This window comes from Trichosurus vulpecula, chromosome 9 (assembly GCF_011100635.1).
Source record: "Trichosurus vulpecula isolate mTriVul1 chromosome 9, mTriVul1.pri, whole genome shotgun sequence".
In the NCBI taxonomy this organism is placed as follows: Eukaryota; Metazoa; Chordata; class Mammalia; order Diprotodontia; family Phalangeridae; genus Trichosurus; species Trichosurus vulpecula.
The window spans coordinates 31,334,299-31,349,697 of NC_050581.1; the positions used below are offsets into that span (position 1 = coordinate 31,334,299).

General features: G+C 43.4%; 2 protein-coding genes across 2 annotated transcripts in view; both read left to right on the top strand.

The window, feature by feature from the left end:
- MCC (MCC regulator of WNT signaling pathway) overlaps nt 1-15,399 on the top strand; it is a 265,718-nt gene that overhangs the window by 105,376 nt on the left and 144,943 nt on the right. The gene's annotated exons all lie outside the window — the stretch shown is intronic.
- Nucleotides 13,030-14,347, top strand: LOC118830744 (coronin-1C-like). The gene has a single exon (XM_036737651.1). The coding sequence runs from the start codon at nt 13,100-13,102 to the stop codon at nt 14,345-14,347; it is 1,248 nt and encodes a 415-aa protein (XP_036593546.1). The 5' UTR covers nt 13,030-13,099.

Below are 15,399 nucleotides of genomic sequence, written 5' to 3' on the forward strand. Positions count from 1 at the left end.
CTGCTGTGGGGAGTGTCCCTTACTGCCCAAAGAACTGTCCTAGTTCTTGGAGTATAACTACCAGGCTCTGATATCATCAAGAAACATCTAATCCTCTCTGGCCTGATGGGAGATGCTGTCTATTCACAATTTCTGTCAAGGTTTACCGATGGTTTGTTTAGCTGAGGCTCTCGCTTCAAACCTTGCTGATGTTATGAGAACATGTATAATGAATCAGTCTTACTGATGAAATATTATGGTTACAAAAGCACCCTGGATTGCTTTTTACAGGCTGCAGTTCAGACCTGCTCTACTATATTATGAAAACCACTTCAACCTGGAAGTTCACGCTACCCCTGAACTTTACCCAATGGAAGTACCCTCCACCCCTCGGCTTTCCCCTCCAGTTGGCTAGTTGCTTTCAGATCATCCATTTCAAGGAGCATTTCCACAATAAGTATATATTTATTTCTCTCCAGGCTGCACTTCAGATTCTCTGGACCACCCTCCCCCACGTTCAGTTTCTTTTTAATATGTTGTTTCCCTCCATAGAATGTAAGCTCCTTAAAGATACGGACTATCTTTCTGCTTTTGTATCCCCAGTCTTTAGCACAGCGCCTGGCACATAGTAGTGGTGTGTTAGCATACTAAGAAGAGCGCCTAGGACTTAATACTTTGTTGACTTGACTAGATTATCTCCTGGGCCCATTACTGCCTAGTTTTCTCTCTGCCATGGCCTGTGACAGCACAAATCAACTGTGCAATGGAGGTTTATTTGCACAAGCCCAGTCAACTTCCTCTTTCCTGATGATTCTTCTGAGAAGGTCCCTTTCTTGTGGACAAGAGACATGAGTTACATAGAGGATCCAGTTGTTGAGCTTGGTGGCGATTGAGGCTCCCCAGACAGATGATTTGATCATCAAGTCAGTAGAGCAACACTGGCCTGACCGCTTAGCAAGACCATTAGCAACCACCGGGAAGTTCATGAAGAGAAACAGGTCCTTTGCAATAGGCCGTTTAAGCATGACGGGAATTGCTCAGAGTTCAGCTTGTTGGGGAGAGTGCCACTGGTAGTGTAGACAACTCGATCTGCTGCCCAAGCTACTGTGGCATTCCGGTGAGTTTGACCGTTTGTTGTAGGCTATACCACTTGTATCTTCTCCTCTTGGGAGCTCAGCAAAGTCAGGGACCCACGTTAAAGAGAGGATTTTACTGGAGGCTCATTAGAATAGGATTGGTGGATGCCTGTTGCTTGACAACACACAATTTGCTTTCTTCTTATTGAAGGTGATGCTTCAGGGGCAGGAACTTGTTTTTGTTTTCTTTGCTTTATTGTCTCTTTCCTAAGCAGGTAGGCAGCTAGGTGACACTGTGGATAGAGAACTGGGGTCAAGAAGATCTGAGTTCAAATCCAACCTCAGATACTTACTAGCTATGGAGCCTTGGCAAATCACTTAACCTTTATTTGTCTCAGTTTCCTCAACTGTAAAATGAGGATAATAGTAGTACTTACCTCCCAGGGTTGTTGTGAGGATCTAATAAGATAATATTTGTGAAGTGCTTAGCACAGTACCTAGCACATATTGGGCTCCTTGATAAGTCCTTCTTCCCTCCCTCCCTCCCTTCTTTCTTTCCTTCCTTCCTTCCTTCCCATTTTAGTAGTCAACCAGCCTGAGTTTATATAGTTTTTCATTTCACTTTTACCATTTCTAGATGGGAATAGCTCAGCTAAGAATTGGATGAAGAAGAGAGAGCCATCTTTGGTATACGCTGTTCTTCAAGGACAGAGCAGCAGAAAAATCCTTTAAACTAGGAGTTCCCCTTAGCAAAAAACAACTACTAAATGGAATCACTTAGTAAATTATCCACAGCATGTTGACAAGTAGATGTCCTTGAAAACACCAGTACTATCATCACCCCACAGCTTTGAGGGAGCCCCATTGTCACTTCTAGTTGTGTCGCTAGTAGTCCACTGATAGCTATCCCTACTATCTAAAAAATGATATGGAAGTGGAGTCACTGTCCCTACAAGCCTAGTTGGATGAGTTGCCAATGTTTTCCTGTGGCTTTTGTGTATGTGACCTAGGTCAAACAAGACATTCTATTTAGGGTAGGGACATGTTAGACTAATGCTTAATCTTTTGTGTACCCATCAAATCAGAGGCAGTGGTGTTTTTTCTCATACTGGTAAGAAAGCCCTGTTTTCTTGAATTCAGCATGCAATTTTTCTCTCTTGATTTCTTGGTCTTGACCTCATAGCCAGAATGTAGGTTCCTGTACTTCTTTTCAAAGACTCTTGTGGTCAAGCTGTGCTCTCCTCTATACTCCACTAACTAGGTCCGTGACTTTGTTTTTCTGTTTTGTTTTTTTTGGAGGGGGGAAGGCAAGGCAATTGGGGTTAAGTGACTTGCCCAAGGTCACACAGCTAATAAGTGTGTCAAGTGTCTGATGCTAGATTTGAACTCCGGTCCTCCTGACTCTAGGGCTGATGCTTTATTCACTGTGCCACCTTTGACAAGGAAAGAGAAATATAGGGTAAGGTAACTCATTGATTTTCAACGAGAATCATCAGAGTTTCTTTTTTTGAAGTTTTGTTTTTCCTTTCCCTTCTGTAGACTTTATTTTCTAAGTCTCTGCAGTGGATCTTTCCAAGATGAAATGTATCTGAGGATTCTGACCTGGGGAACCTGAGGGAAGGGGAAGGGAATAAGCATTTATATGGTACCTACTATGTTCTAGGCTTTCTGTTAAGCACATTTACAAATATCTCATTTGATCCTCATAATGACCCTGAGAGGTAGGTGTTGAGGGGATGGAAAGTAAGAGTATTTAACTGAACTAAAGTTTGGTAATGCAGACAAGTTAAATTAGAATGGAAACCAAATCATTTATGCCATTCCTCATAACAGTGTGTGGCCTTTGACTTTCCCATCTTCAGAATTCCCTCCTGCTGCTTGAATTGCTGCTGCTACAGAAATGAGGCATTTTGTTTTCTAGACAGCCCCCAGTTGTTCACTATAAGCATATGAGGAGTGAATGAAAGAGAATAATACATAATAAGGGTGGAAAGGTAGGTTGGAGCCACACTGTGAAGGGCTTCAAATGCCAAACAGAGGAGTTTGTATTTGATCTTAGGAGTAATAAGCAATTACTTAAATTTATTGAAGAGGAGTCTGAGATGGTCAGCTTTAGGAATATTAGTTTGGGAGCCTATGGAGTTAGAATTGAAAAGGGAGAGATTTGGGACAAAGTACCCAAATAGATGTATAAGAGGTAAAAAGTCATAGATCACAGGGTCATTGATATAAAGCTGGAAAACCATCTTGCACCACCTCTTCTTTTTGCATTAGTAATTTTCCTAAGGGAATACAGAACAGTTCCTCTCATGTGCCTCTTTTTTAGAAGGATTTTGGAGGAGAGGAGAAGGCTTTTTTTTTAAAGATACACAGGACTGAGTAACTTCTGAATCATATTGGATTCTCTGAAGACAATTACTTAAAGGGCCAGTTGGTGGTTCTATGTTAAGTCTTTATTCTCCAGGGGTTAACTGACCTGCAGTGACAGGTTTAAAGAAATGTTGGGGTCTTTACTTTTTCCATGCTAGCTCTCAATATTCCCAAGTTGAAGTGAGCCCCAATTATGTTTCATAAGTACTTTTATGGATTATTGTATGGAAAAAACTCCACCAAAATGAGTTATGAGAATGAAGATAAGGATTGGGGAAAAAAATGTAGAAGGGAGCTATTCTTTTATATATCTGTCACTTTAAATAAATGTCCTGAAAGACAGTAGTTGTTTCCTGTGCATTTCTCTCTACTGATGGATTGTAAATGCAAGAATAGAATGTCCGCTGATACAGCAGGGACAAAGATGTGCGCAGCCCTATAAATTTTACGTCCCTTTTGGTGATCTGAAGTATAATTGTGGAGAAATTGTGTTTGTAAGCTTTTCGTTTGTTTCATTTGTGTTCTCTGCCTGCCTTTTGAGTCTGCCTGCCCTAGGTCATTTTACACTGTCTCTGTTCTGTCACTTTGTCATTTGAAAAGAAATACCCTCTATAATTGTTTAGTTGGAACATCTCACCTCTTTATTCCTGTATATTCACAGAGTGATAGAATCATAGGGCTGGAAAGGATCTTGAGAAGTTTCACATTTAGGCAGGATGACACCTGCACCATTCTAGTCAGAAGAAGACTGTTTGTATCCTTTGTCAACTTACTACAGAATGGCTCTTAGTCTTATATTTTGTGTTGAATCACTTTATGTTGGGCTATCAGACTTTTATTGGTGATATCTAATACAAATATTTTCCCTACTCTACAGTTTCTTTTTTTTATCCAATTTTGTTTATGCAAAAGGTTTTACATTTTACATAATCAATGTTTTGTCTTTTATGATTTCTATCCCTCGTTTAAGATTTCTTTACCCAGCCATATTTGTAAAAAAAAAAAATTCCTTTTGTTCTCTTCTAACTTTTTTTTGGTAAGGATATAACTTCTTATATTCAGGTGTCGTATCCATTTTGGGCTTGTGGCATATGGTATAAAATGGTGATCCAATTCTAATTTCTGCCAAAATTATTTCTAATTTCTCCAGCCGTTCTTTATTGGAAAGGGACTTCTTCCACTGGTTTTTAGGTTTCTCAATCATGAGACTGCTCTACAAATTGTTTGATTCATGCCTATTTAATCTTTTTTGCTCATCTAACTTTTCAGTTTTTTTAATCAGTACTAATTCTTTTTACTTTTGAAAATTTTTATTGATGCCTTTTTAAGTATCATAATTTCTAAATTTATTCCTTCTCGTACTCCTGTCTATTGATATTTTCCATGTAGGAAAGATTTAAAAAGAAAGTGGGGCAATAGGTTAGCAAAATTAACCAACATGGGGCAGAACCCACAGAACAGCAGAGGGAAGCAGGGCTCCAGCCCAGGACAGCCTGGATGGTCTCTGGGTGAGGTCTATTCCACACGGAGCTGGGAGCTGGGAGCTGGGAACGGAGTGGAGCAGAGCCCAGCCTGAGCAGCGTGGAACAACCAAACTTGGAGTCGGGCGGATGGGGCCCCTAGCACCCTGAATATGTGAGCTGCGGCAGTTACCAGACCCCTCGACCCACAAACACCAAAGACTGCGGAGAAGGTTAGTGGGAAAAGCTGCGGGAGTGGAAGGAGTTCACGGTTTCGGCTTCCAGCCCCGGGGGCAGCGGAGGTGGGGCAGCTACAGCTGTTGTTACTTCCGGCTCCAGGCCCACCTGGTGGGAGGAATTAAGTGGCGGATCAGGGCAGGAGTGCACAGCCTGCCGAAGATCTAAGCCCAGTCTGGGTTGGGGGTTGGGGAAGGAGCAGTGCTGGTGTGGCAGAGCTGGCACCTCCCCCCCAAACGTGAAACATAGAACTCGTTAGTCTACAAGCAGTCATACCCCACTGAAAAATTCAAGGGTCAAGTTAGTTGGTTGGGAATATGGCCAGGCAGCGAAAGCACACCCATATTCAGTCTCAGACTTTGGATTCTTTCTTTGGTGACAAAGAACACCAAAACATACAGCCTAAAGAAGACAACAAAGTGCAAGAGCCTACAACAAAAGCCTCCAAGAAAAACATGAACTGGCCCCAGGCCATAGAAGAACTCAAAAAGGAGTTGGAAAAGCAAGTTAGAGAAGTAGAGGAAAAATTGGGAAGAGAAATGAGAAGGATGCGAGAAAACCATGAAAAACAAGTCAATGACGTGCTAAAGGAGACCCAAAAAAATACTGAAAAATACACTGAAGAAAACAACACCTTAAAAAACAGACTAACTCAAATGGCAAAAGAGCTCCAAAAAGCCAATGAGGAGAAGAATGCCTTGAAAGGCAGAATTAGCCAAATGGAAAAGGAGGTCCAAAACACCACTGAAGAAAATACTACTTTAAAAATTAGACTGGAGCAAGTGGAAGCTAATGACTTTATGAGAAATCAGGATATTATAAAACAGAACCAAAGGAATGAAAAAATGGAAGACAATGTGAAATATCTCCTTGGAAAAACCACTGACCTGGAAAATAGATCCAGGAGAGATAATTTAAAAATTATTGGACTACCTGAAAGCCATGATCAAAAAAAGAGCCTAGATACCATCTTTCAAGAGATTATCAAGGAGAACTGCCCTGATATTCTAGAGCCACAGGGCAAAATAGAAATTGAAAGAATCCATTGATCGCCTCCTCAAATAGATCCCAAAAAGAAATCTCCTAGGAATATTGTTGCCAAATTTCAGAGCTCCCAGATCAAGGAGAAAATACTGCAAGCAGCCAGAAAGAAACAATTTGAGTATTGTGAAAACCCAATCAGAATAACCCAAGATCTGGCAGCTTCTACATTAAGAGATCGAAGGCTTGGAATGCGATATTCCGGAGGTCAATGGAGCTAGGATTAAAACCTAGAATCACCTACCCAGCAAAACTGAGTATCATGTTCCAAGGCAAAATATGGATTTTCAATAAAATAGAGGACTTTCAAGCTTTCTCAGTGAAAAGACCAGAACTGAATAGAAAATTTGACTTTCAAACACAAGAATCAAGAGAAGCATGAAAAGGTAATCAAGAAACGGAAATTGCAAGGGACTTACTAAAGTTGAACTGTTTTGTTTACATTCCTACGTGGAAAGATGATGTGTATGATTCATGAGACCTCAGTATTAGGGTAGTTGAAGGGAATATGCATATATACATGTTTATGTATATATATAAGTGAATGTGTATGTATGTATATATCTATGTGTATATGTATGTATGTGTATGTATGTGTATATATATATATGTGTGTGTGTGTTTTTATATATATATATATATATGTAAAAAAGAGAGAGCAGATACAGGGTGAGTTGAAGATGAAGGGAAGATATCTAAAAGAAATAAAATGAAATTAAGGGATGAGAGAGCAACATACTGAGAGAGGGAGATAGGGAGAGATAGAATGGGGTGGATTATCTCGCATAAAGGTGGCAAGAGGAAGCAGTTCTGTGGGAGGAGGGGAGAGGGCAGGTGAGGGGGGGAATGAGTGAACCTTGCTCTCATCAGATTTGGCCTGAGGAGGGAATACCATCCATACTCAGTTGGGTGTCTTACCCCACAGGAAAGAAGAGGGAGGAAGATAAAAAAAAATAAAAGGGGGGGATGATAGAGGGGAGGGCAGATGGGGGTGGAAGTAATCAAAACAAACACTTTGGAAGGGGGACAGGGTCAAGGGAGAAAATTCAATAAAGCAGGATGGGTTGGGAAGGAGCAAAATGTAGTTAGCCTTTCACAGCATGGGTATTGTGGAAGGGTTATACATAATGATACACATGTGGCCTAGGTTGAATTGCTCGACTTCTTGGGGAGGGTGGGTGGGAAGGGAAGAGGGGAGAGAATTTGGAACTCAAAGTTTTAAAAACAGATGTTCAAAAACAAAAAAAAAGTTTTTGCATGCAACTAAAAAATAAGATACACAGGCAATGGGGCGTAGAAATTTATCTTGCCCTACAAGAAAGGAAGAGAAAAGGGGATGAGAGGGGAAGGGGGTGATAGGGGGGAGGGCTGACTGGGGAACAGGGCAACCAGAATATATGCCATCTTGGAGTGGGGGGGAGGGTGGAAATGGGGAGAAAATTTGTAATTCAAACTTGTGAAAATCAATGCTGAAAACCAAATATGTTAAATAAATAAATAAATTTAAATTAAAAAAAAAATTAACCAACATGTCAACCATCCTTCACCTCTTTAATAAAGGGAAGAAAGTACATTTTCTTAAGTCTTCTCCATGGCCAAACTTGGTCATTATTATTACAGAATATGCACTTTCATTTTATAGTTATTCCGTCTTCAATGTTGTAGTCTTTTTGTATATTAGTTTCATGATTCTGCTTATTTCAAATGTGTCAGTTCTTTCTACGCTTCTAGAAATTCTTCTTATTTATAATTTCATATGGACTGGAGATTATTTTTAAGTTGCCCCTTCCTCCCTGAAAAAGACTAGGTATATTTTGGCAAATTATAAAACCAAAATCACATGTAAGTAATCTCTTGTGAATATTATCTCCAGGCAAATATGTGTGTTATTCGTAAGCTCAAATATAGCTTGTTTGGCATGCATTCATTATATTAATGCATCACAATATGATAATGAAATTAATATTTTGGTATATATCGGACTTTTCTGTCTAAGACTTGCTTGATGTATATGTTTGATAATGGAATCCTTTGGTTAAAAAGTATAAACATTTTAGTGTCTATATACTTTATGTTTTGGGGGACATAATTATAAATTTTAGTAGCATACTCATATTCCTTTCTTCAGCCCCTCAAACATTGACTACTCCCATATTTTGCCATCTTTGCCAATTTTCTAGGTGTTGGGGGAGGGTGTGATGGAACAGGAAAAGCCTCATGCAGAAAGTGATGACTAAGCTGAATCTTGAAGGAAACCAGAGATTTCAAGCAAGGGAAATGAGAAGGGAAAAAGCATTATAGACTTGGCAGAAAGCTAGTTTGAAGACACAAGAGAACGATGGGATAGAATATTGTACAAGAGATAGCAAGGAGGTGAGCTTGTCTGGACCATATAATACGGAGGAGAGTAATGCATAAGAAGGTCAGAAATTTAAGATAGGGGCAGCATGTGAAGTTTTTAATGCCAGAGACATTTATATACGATCTATCACTTATAGATGATAGGAAGTTATTGAAGTTTAAGGGGGGTGGGGTAGGATGAGGACCATAACATGGTCAGACTGGGTCTACTACAAATTTATTATGCAACCTCAACTGGGCCATCACAGGTACTAGAGCAATCCTGTTATACGTCCCTCATCAACTCGCTGTCCTACTTCTCTACAGTGGCTCTTCCAAACCTTTTCATCCCTTCTCAAACCTTCTATAGCTCTTCCCACCCTCTCAGGTGAGAACTTTGCCCTATATTTTACAGAAAGATATGAGGCCATTCACCATGAACTCCTTCTTCCCTCTTCCTCATTTCCTGTAATTCACATGCCTTCTGCCACTTTCTTCTCTTTCATCTCTGTCCCACATGATGAAGTGGTCTTACTCCTTACCAAAGTTAACCCCTCTACTTCTTCAAGTGATCCCATTCCATCTTATCTCCTTCAACAGATTGCCTCCTCTTCATTTATTTCCAATCTCTCCTTCTCTACTGGCTCGTTCCCTACTGCAGCAATTATGCCCATGTCTCTCCCATTCTCAGAGCCCTTACTTGATGCGTCCATCCCTGCCAACTATTGTCCTCTATCTTTTCAGCCCTTTGTAGCCAAACTCCTGTAAAAGGGAGTGCCTCCACTTTCTCTTCTCTCACTCTCTTCTTAGTCCTTACAGTCTGTCTTCAGACCTTATCATTATACTGAAATTACTCTCTCCAAAGCTACTTATAATTTCTTAGCTGCCAAATCCAGTGGCCTTTTTGCAGTCCTCATTCTTTTTTGACCTCTCTGAATCCTTTGATCACTCCTCCTTAATACTCTCTTTTCTCTAGGTTTTTGGAATATCACTTTCTCCTGGCTTTTTTCCTACCTAGTTGACTTTTCCTTGTCTGTCTCCTTTGCTGGATCCTCATACAGATCATGCCCTCTAATTATAGGTGTCCCCGAAACTTCTGTCCTCAGTCTTTTCTTCTTCCTCTATACTACTTTGCTTTGTTTTTTATTTTGTTTTTGGAGGGGGGCAGTTGGGGTTAAGTGACTTGCCTAAGGTCACACAGCTAGTAAATGTGTCAGATGTCTGAATTCCAATTTGAACTCAGGTCCTCCTGACTCCAGGGCTGGTGCTCTACTCACTGCACCACCTAGCTGCCCCCAACTGCTTTGCTTTGTGATCTCATCAGCACCCATGGATGTAATCACCATCTTTTTGCTGTTTTTCACATCCATCTTTCCTGCCCTACCTCCCTGCTGACCTCCAATCTTACATCTCCAGCTGCCTTTCAGACATGTCAACCTGGATGTCCAGTAGAGCTCTTAAAGCCATTATATCCAAAATGAAACTCAGTATCTTTCTCTCTAAACCCTCTTCACCTCCTACCTCTCCTTTTACTGTAGAAGAAAACATCATCCTCCCATCCCTTAGGCTTGCAGCCTAGGAGTCTTCTTGGGTTCCTTGCTTTCTCCCTCCCCTCCCTCGCCCCCTCAATATCTAAGCTGTTGCCAAGGCCTGTCACTTTCACCTTTGCAACATCTCTCTCATGTGCCCCTTTCTGTCTTCTGGCATTGCCTCCACTCCAGGGCAGTCACTCATCACCTCACGCCTTGATTGTTCCAATAGCTTCCTGATGAGTCTGCAACACTGAATCTCATCCCAACGCTGATTAAGCATGTAGAGCCCGCTGCGCTTTCAGCAAAGTTCTCTATAAAATGAAAGGGAAAATATTGCTGTTTGTGCTAGTGTGAAATGCCAAAAAAAAAAAAAGACTTCTACCCAGTGAGCACCGCTGTAAATGATATTTAATGATTTTTCAAGTTACCAGGCTATATAACTGGACTTTATTGTAATACTACCCAGCAGATGCCATCAGTGGGAGTTCTAACTCTGATTTGTGTTTGATTGCTTGACCATTTTAACAGTATGAATTTTATCCTGTATTTCACTAGTTATTTTCTACTTATTTGCCAGGGATGTTATTAATAATGTCTGTGAATTGAGTGGGATTCTTTGGGTGAGTTTCATGTTTTCTGCTTCTGAGGCACCGGAATTCGAGGTTACCTTTAAATTTTTTTTTTGTTATCTTTGAGGCTGTTCGGTGTCAGCAGGGCATTGAGTAATAGAGGAGAAAGAAGGCTGAACTGAGAGTTAAGATCCCTGGTTTCTTAGTCTTGCCCTGGTCCAGGGGTGGGGAACCTGTGGTCTTGAGGCCACATGTGGCCTTCTGTGTCCTTGAAGTGTGGTCTCTTGACTGAGTCCAAGTTTTACAGAACAAATCCTTTTATTAGGGGGATTTTTTCTGTGAAGTTTTGTTAGGAATAAAATTTTTGGAGGAAAAACAGACTCCCAAGGTAGGTGAGGCAAATTCACTTAACTCATGTTCTTGCAAAAAGCAGGTGAGCTGCTAAGACACACACACACGGAAGTGAGAGCAAGCCATTTTTATCCCTGTCCTGAAACTCTTAAGAACCTCCTCCATTTTCTCATTGGCTGAGTACTCTGAGGTATAGAACTTTCTAGTACACCTATTTCATATTTTCCCCTTGATATGCTTCCCCTCCCTCCACATGTTATGCCCTACCCCCTCTTTCAGTTTCTCCATCTTGCCCCAGCTCATCCCACTGTTTGTACTCCCATCTCCACGGACCCCACTGTTTGTGTTCCCTTCTCCACAGAAATAATCCTGCCTCAGCTTGTCCTACTGTTTGTGTCCCCATCTCCATGGAAATCTAATTGTGTTCTTTCCCTTTACATATTCTTTCTCTCCCTTTGCTCAGGGCTGTTCGATTTGAGTAATTACTCTGAACAGTCCCGGGCTTCAATAAATCCATATCTAAATTTATATCCGGGTCTTGCTCGCTTTTTTCTGGCACAACATTTCTGGAGGCCCCAGCGAGATCTGGGGGTGGCCTGTGGCACCCCCCAAGACCTGGGTCTCTTCCTCGGGTAGTGGGCATCTCCTAGTCCCAAACTCTAAGGGGAGCCGGCCTCTGAGACATTAATAATTGGCTTTTAGGCCAAATGTCTCAGAGCCCCTGGAGCTTGAGAGGGAGAACTAACCCATCCCCCGACACCGACCTGCCCTCTATTCGGACTTTCGTGGATCAAAAAGCAAAAAAAACCTCTAGGGGAATCCAACTCTGAGACGTTCTAGAGCCCCAGAGGGTAAGTTGAGTCAGGTTTCTGTTTTCTGGTTTCTGGTGGAGATTTGGGACCTTCTTTATCTCAAGCAGGGTGGCCTATGTGTGGCCGTGGGAGAGGCTTGTTGTTTCTATGCTAACAACTGTGGGGTGGTGCGGGAAAGTCTGAGGTTGGTACGCCAAAATATTGCCAATAGACAAAAGGAGCTGGAAAACTCTGAGAACTGGTATCAGTCCCTGTTCCGTAGATCCCCTTGGCTCACTACCCTGGTGATGACCCTGGCTGGCCCCCTCCTCCTCTTCATTATAGCTCTGGTTGTGGGCCCCTGCCTCATTAATCGTTTTCTGCAATTTGTTAAGTCCCGCATAAACTCTGTTAAACTGCTATTGATTGGGGATCTCCATTACCGATTTGCAAATCCCAGTCCCCCTGATTCTTGTGACAGATCCCCTGAGAATGTGTCAAAGAATTGACACACTTTGAAAAGAAAGTGGGGAATGTTATGCTCTACCCCCCCTTTCAGTTTCTCCATCTTGCCGCAGCTCACCCCACTGTTTTTACTCCTATCTCCATGGACCCCACTGTTTGTGTTCCCTTCTCCACGGAAATAATCCTGCCTCAGCTTGCCCTACTGTTTGTGTCCCCATCTCCACGGAAATCTAATTGTGTTCTTTCCCTTTAAATATTCTTTCTCTCCCTTTGCTCAGGGCTGTTCGATTTGAGTAATTACTCCGAACAGTCCCGGGCTTCAATAAATCCACATCTAAATTTACATCCGGGTCTTGCTCGCTTTTTTTCGGCACAACACACGTAGATCACATGTGCATTAAAATGAATTCTAGCTCCTCCTGGGGAGGAGAAGTTAATATTCATAAGGCTATTGAGCATGTGTACTTTAAGGCTAGCTGACTCTTTGCCCTATCCTTGACCTGGGTGAAACTGGTTTCTTCCAACCGTTTTCCTTCACCTGTGTGAAAACATAATTTTTATATCTCAGTTTGGATTCAGTCAAAGGGCTGTACTTGAGGACCTAAAGGGCCACATGTGGCCTCGAGGCCTCAGGTTCCCCACTCCTGGTCATTAACATACTGTTGCAAGTTATTTAGCCCGTCTTGGCAGCAGGCCCCGCCCCCGGGCCATGCGCTCCCCCTCCTTGGGCTCAGTGCCAGACAGGAGGCAGCAGCGGTTGGGAACTTGGGGACTTGGGTGGTGGCAGAGGCACTTCGGGCTCCTGGAGCTGGCACCTCTAGGCAGACACCATGAGACGAGTGGTATGGCAGAGCAAGTTCAGGCACGTGTTTGGCCAGGCTGTGAAAAATGACCAGTGCTATGATGACATCCGGGTTTCCCCGCGTCACCTGGAATAGCTCCTTTTGTGCGGTCAACCCCCGATTTGTCGCCATCATTGTAGAAGCAAGCGGGGGCGGGGCATTCCTTGTGCTGCCCTTACACAAGACTGGTAGAATTGACAAATCCTACCCAACCATATGTGGCCACACAGGACCCGTGCTCGACATCAACTGGTGTCCCCACAGTGACCAGGTCATCGCCAGTGGTTCCAGGGATTGCACAGTGATGGTATGGCAGATCCCCGAAAATGGACTCACTCTTTCCCTGACTGAACCCATGGTGATTTTGGAAGGCCATTCCAAGAGAGTTGGCATAGTGGCATGGCATCCAACTGCATGCAACGTTCTGCTCAGTGCAGGTTGTGACAATGCCGTCATCATCTGGAACGTGGGGACGGGGGAAGCCCTCATAAACCTGGATGACATGCACTCAGACACGATCTATAACGTGAGCTGGAACAGAAACGGCAGTCTGATTTGTATGGCGTCCAAAGACAAAAAAGTGAGAGTGACTGACCCCAGGAAGCAAGAGATCATAGCCGAGAAAGAAAAGGCACACGAAGGAGCTCGGCCCATGAGAGCCATCTTTGTGGCAGACGGCAATGTCTTTACCACTGGCTTCAGCCGCATGAGTAAGCGGCAGCTCGCCCTCTGGAATCCGAAAAATATGCAAGAACCCATCGCCCTTCATGGAATGGACACCAGCAATGGCATATTACTGCCCTTCTATGACCCTGACACCAGCATCATCTACTTGTGTGGGAAGGGTGACAGCAGCTTCCGTTATTTTGAGATCACGGATGAATCCCCCTATGTCCACTACCTCAACACATTCAGCAGCAAAGAACCCCAGCGGGGGATGGGCTACATGCCCAAGAGAGGGCTGGACATCGACAAATGTGAGATTGCCAGATTCTTCAAACTCCATGAGAGGACGTGTAAGCCCATTATCATGACTGTTCCAAGGGAGTCGGACTTTTTCCAGGATGACCTGTATCCAGACACAGCAGGACCCGAAGCCTCTCTGGAGGCAGAGGAATGGTTTGAGGGCAGGAATGCTGACCTGTTCCTCATTTCCCTGAAACACGGCTATGTTCCTGGCAAGAACCATGACCTCAAGGTGAAGAACCTGCTGGACAACGAGCCCTCGGTCAACAAGAAAGGCGGCCTGATGGGCCCCACCAAGGGAGTGGCCGACGGTATGGGCACCGTGTAAAACGAAGCCAAGTTGGATGAGATCCTCAAAGAGATTAAGTCCATCAAAGACACGATCTGCAGTCAGGATGAGCGCATTGCCAAGTTGGAGCAGCAGATGGCCAAGATAGCCACGTGAAGGCAGAAGAGAGGGGAAAGCGGGAGGGAGGAGAGAGGCGCCGGGGGAGGCAGCCAGTCAGTGGCCACGTTCCCACGGCCAGCTGGCGCGTGAGTGAGTCGCCATTGAAAAAGTGGAGCTTTTTATCAAAAGCCTTTCCGATGTTTTATGTGTTCCGTGACTGTTTGTTGAACTTTAAAGAAACAAAAATAAAGTGCTGCTTTTAAAGTTCCCGATCTTCTGAATTTTGGAAACCAAACCATTGAGATTCATTGTTGTGCCCAGGCCTCTTTTTAGCGTTCTTATGTTGTTGCAGAGCAGGGACCCATGGATGCCACGTCGCTCTTCAGACTTTGTTTTTTAAACTTGCCAAAACCAAAAGGAGCTTTTTTCCCCTCTATATTTCGCTACTTTGCAGTATTTGTGTGTGTGTGTCTATTTTTCCTTAATTTGAAAGGGACAGCACTGTGTATGTTTGTAAAATGAAGATAAAATATTATTTTATATAAACATTCATCTTAGAACAATCAGAGCCATGGCCACTTTGTGCTGCCCCGTCTGTGGCATAAAGGGAGTCAGGGGAAGGACTTTGCAAAGGGAAGCCTTGAGGTAGTGGACATAGGGGGATGCATCCGTGATCTCAAAATAGCGGCCTGGCCAGCCCCCCTGGCCTCCCCCTTCCTCGTGTCCCTCAGCGTGAAGCCAGGCTCCCCGAGCCCCCTCTCCCTTCTCTAGACACGGGGCAGCTTTGTCATCGTGCTGTTGGACTTGGCATTTGGTCGTCCTGGGCCTTGAGCTCTGGGGAGGCAGCTCTGTCCAGACTGGCATGGCTGCTGGCGTCTTGGCCATTTCTTACTTGAAGCATCATGTTTTCAGGTTCAGGGCTAGTGCCTGGCGGGCGTGGATGCCCCTGGATGAGGATGTGGGCACGCAGTGACTTTCTCTGTGCCCCCTGC

Bases quoted from the DNA above. Each gene is read 5' to 3' on its own strand.
- LOC118830744 (XM_036737651.1), top strand. From the start codon at position 13,100: ATGACCAGTGCTATGATGACATCCGGGTTTCCCCGCGTCACCTGGAAT.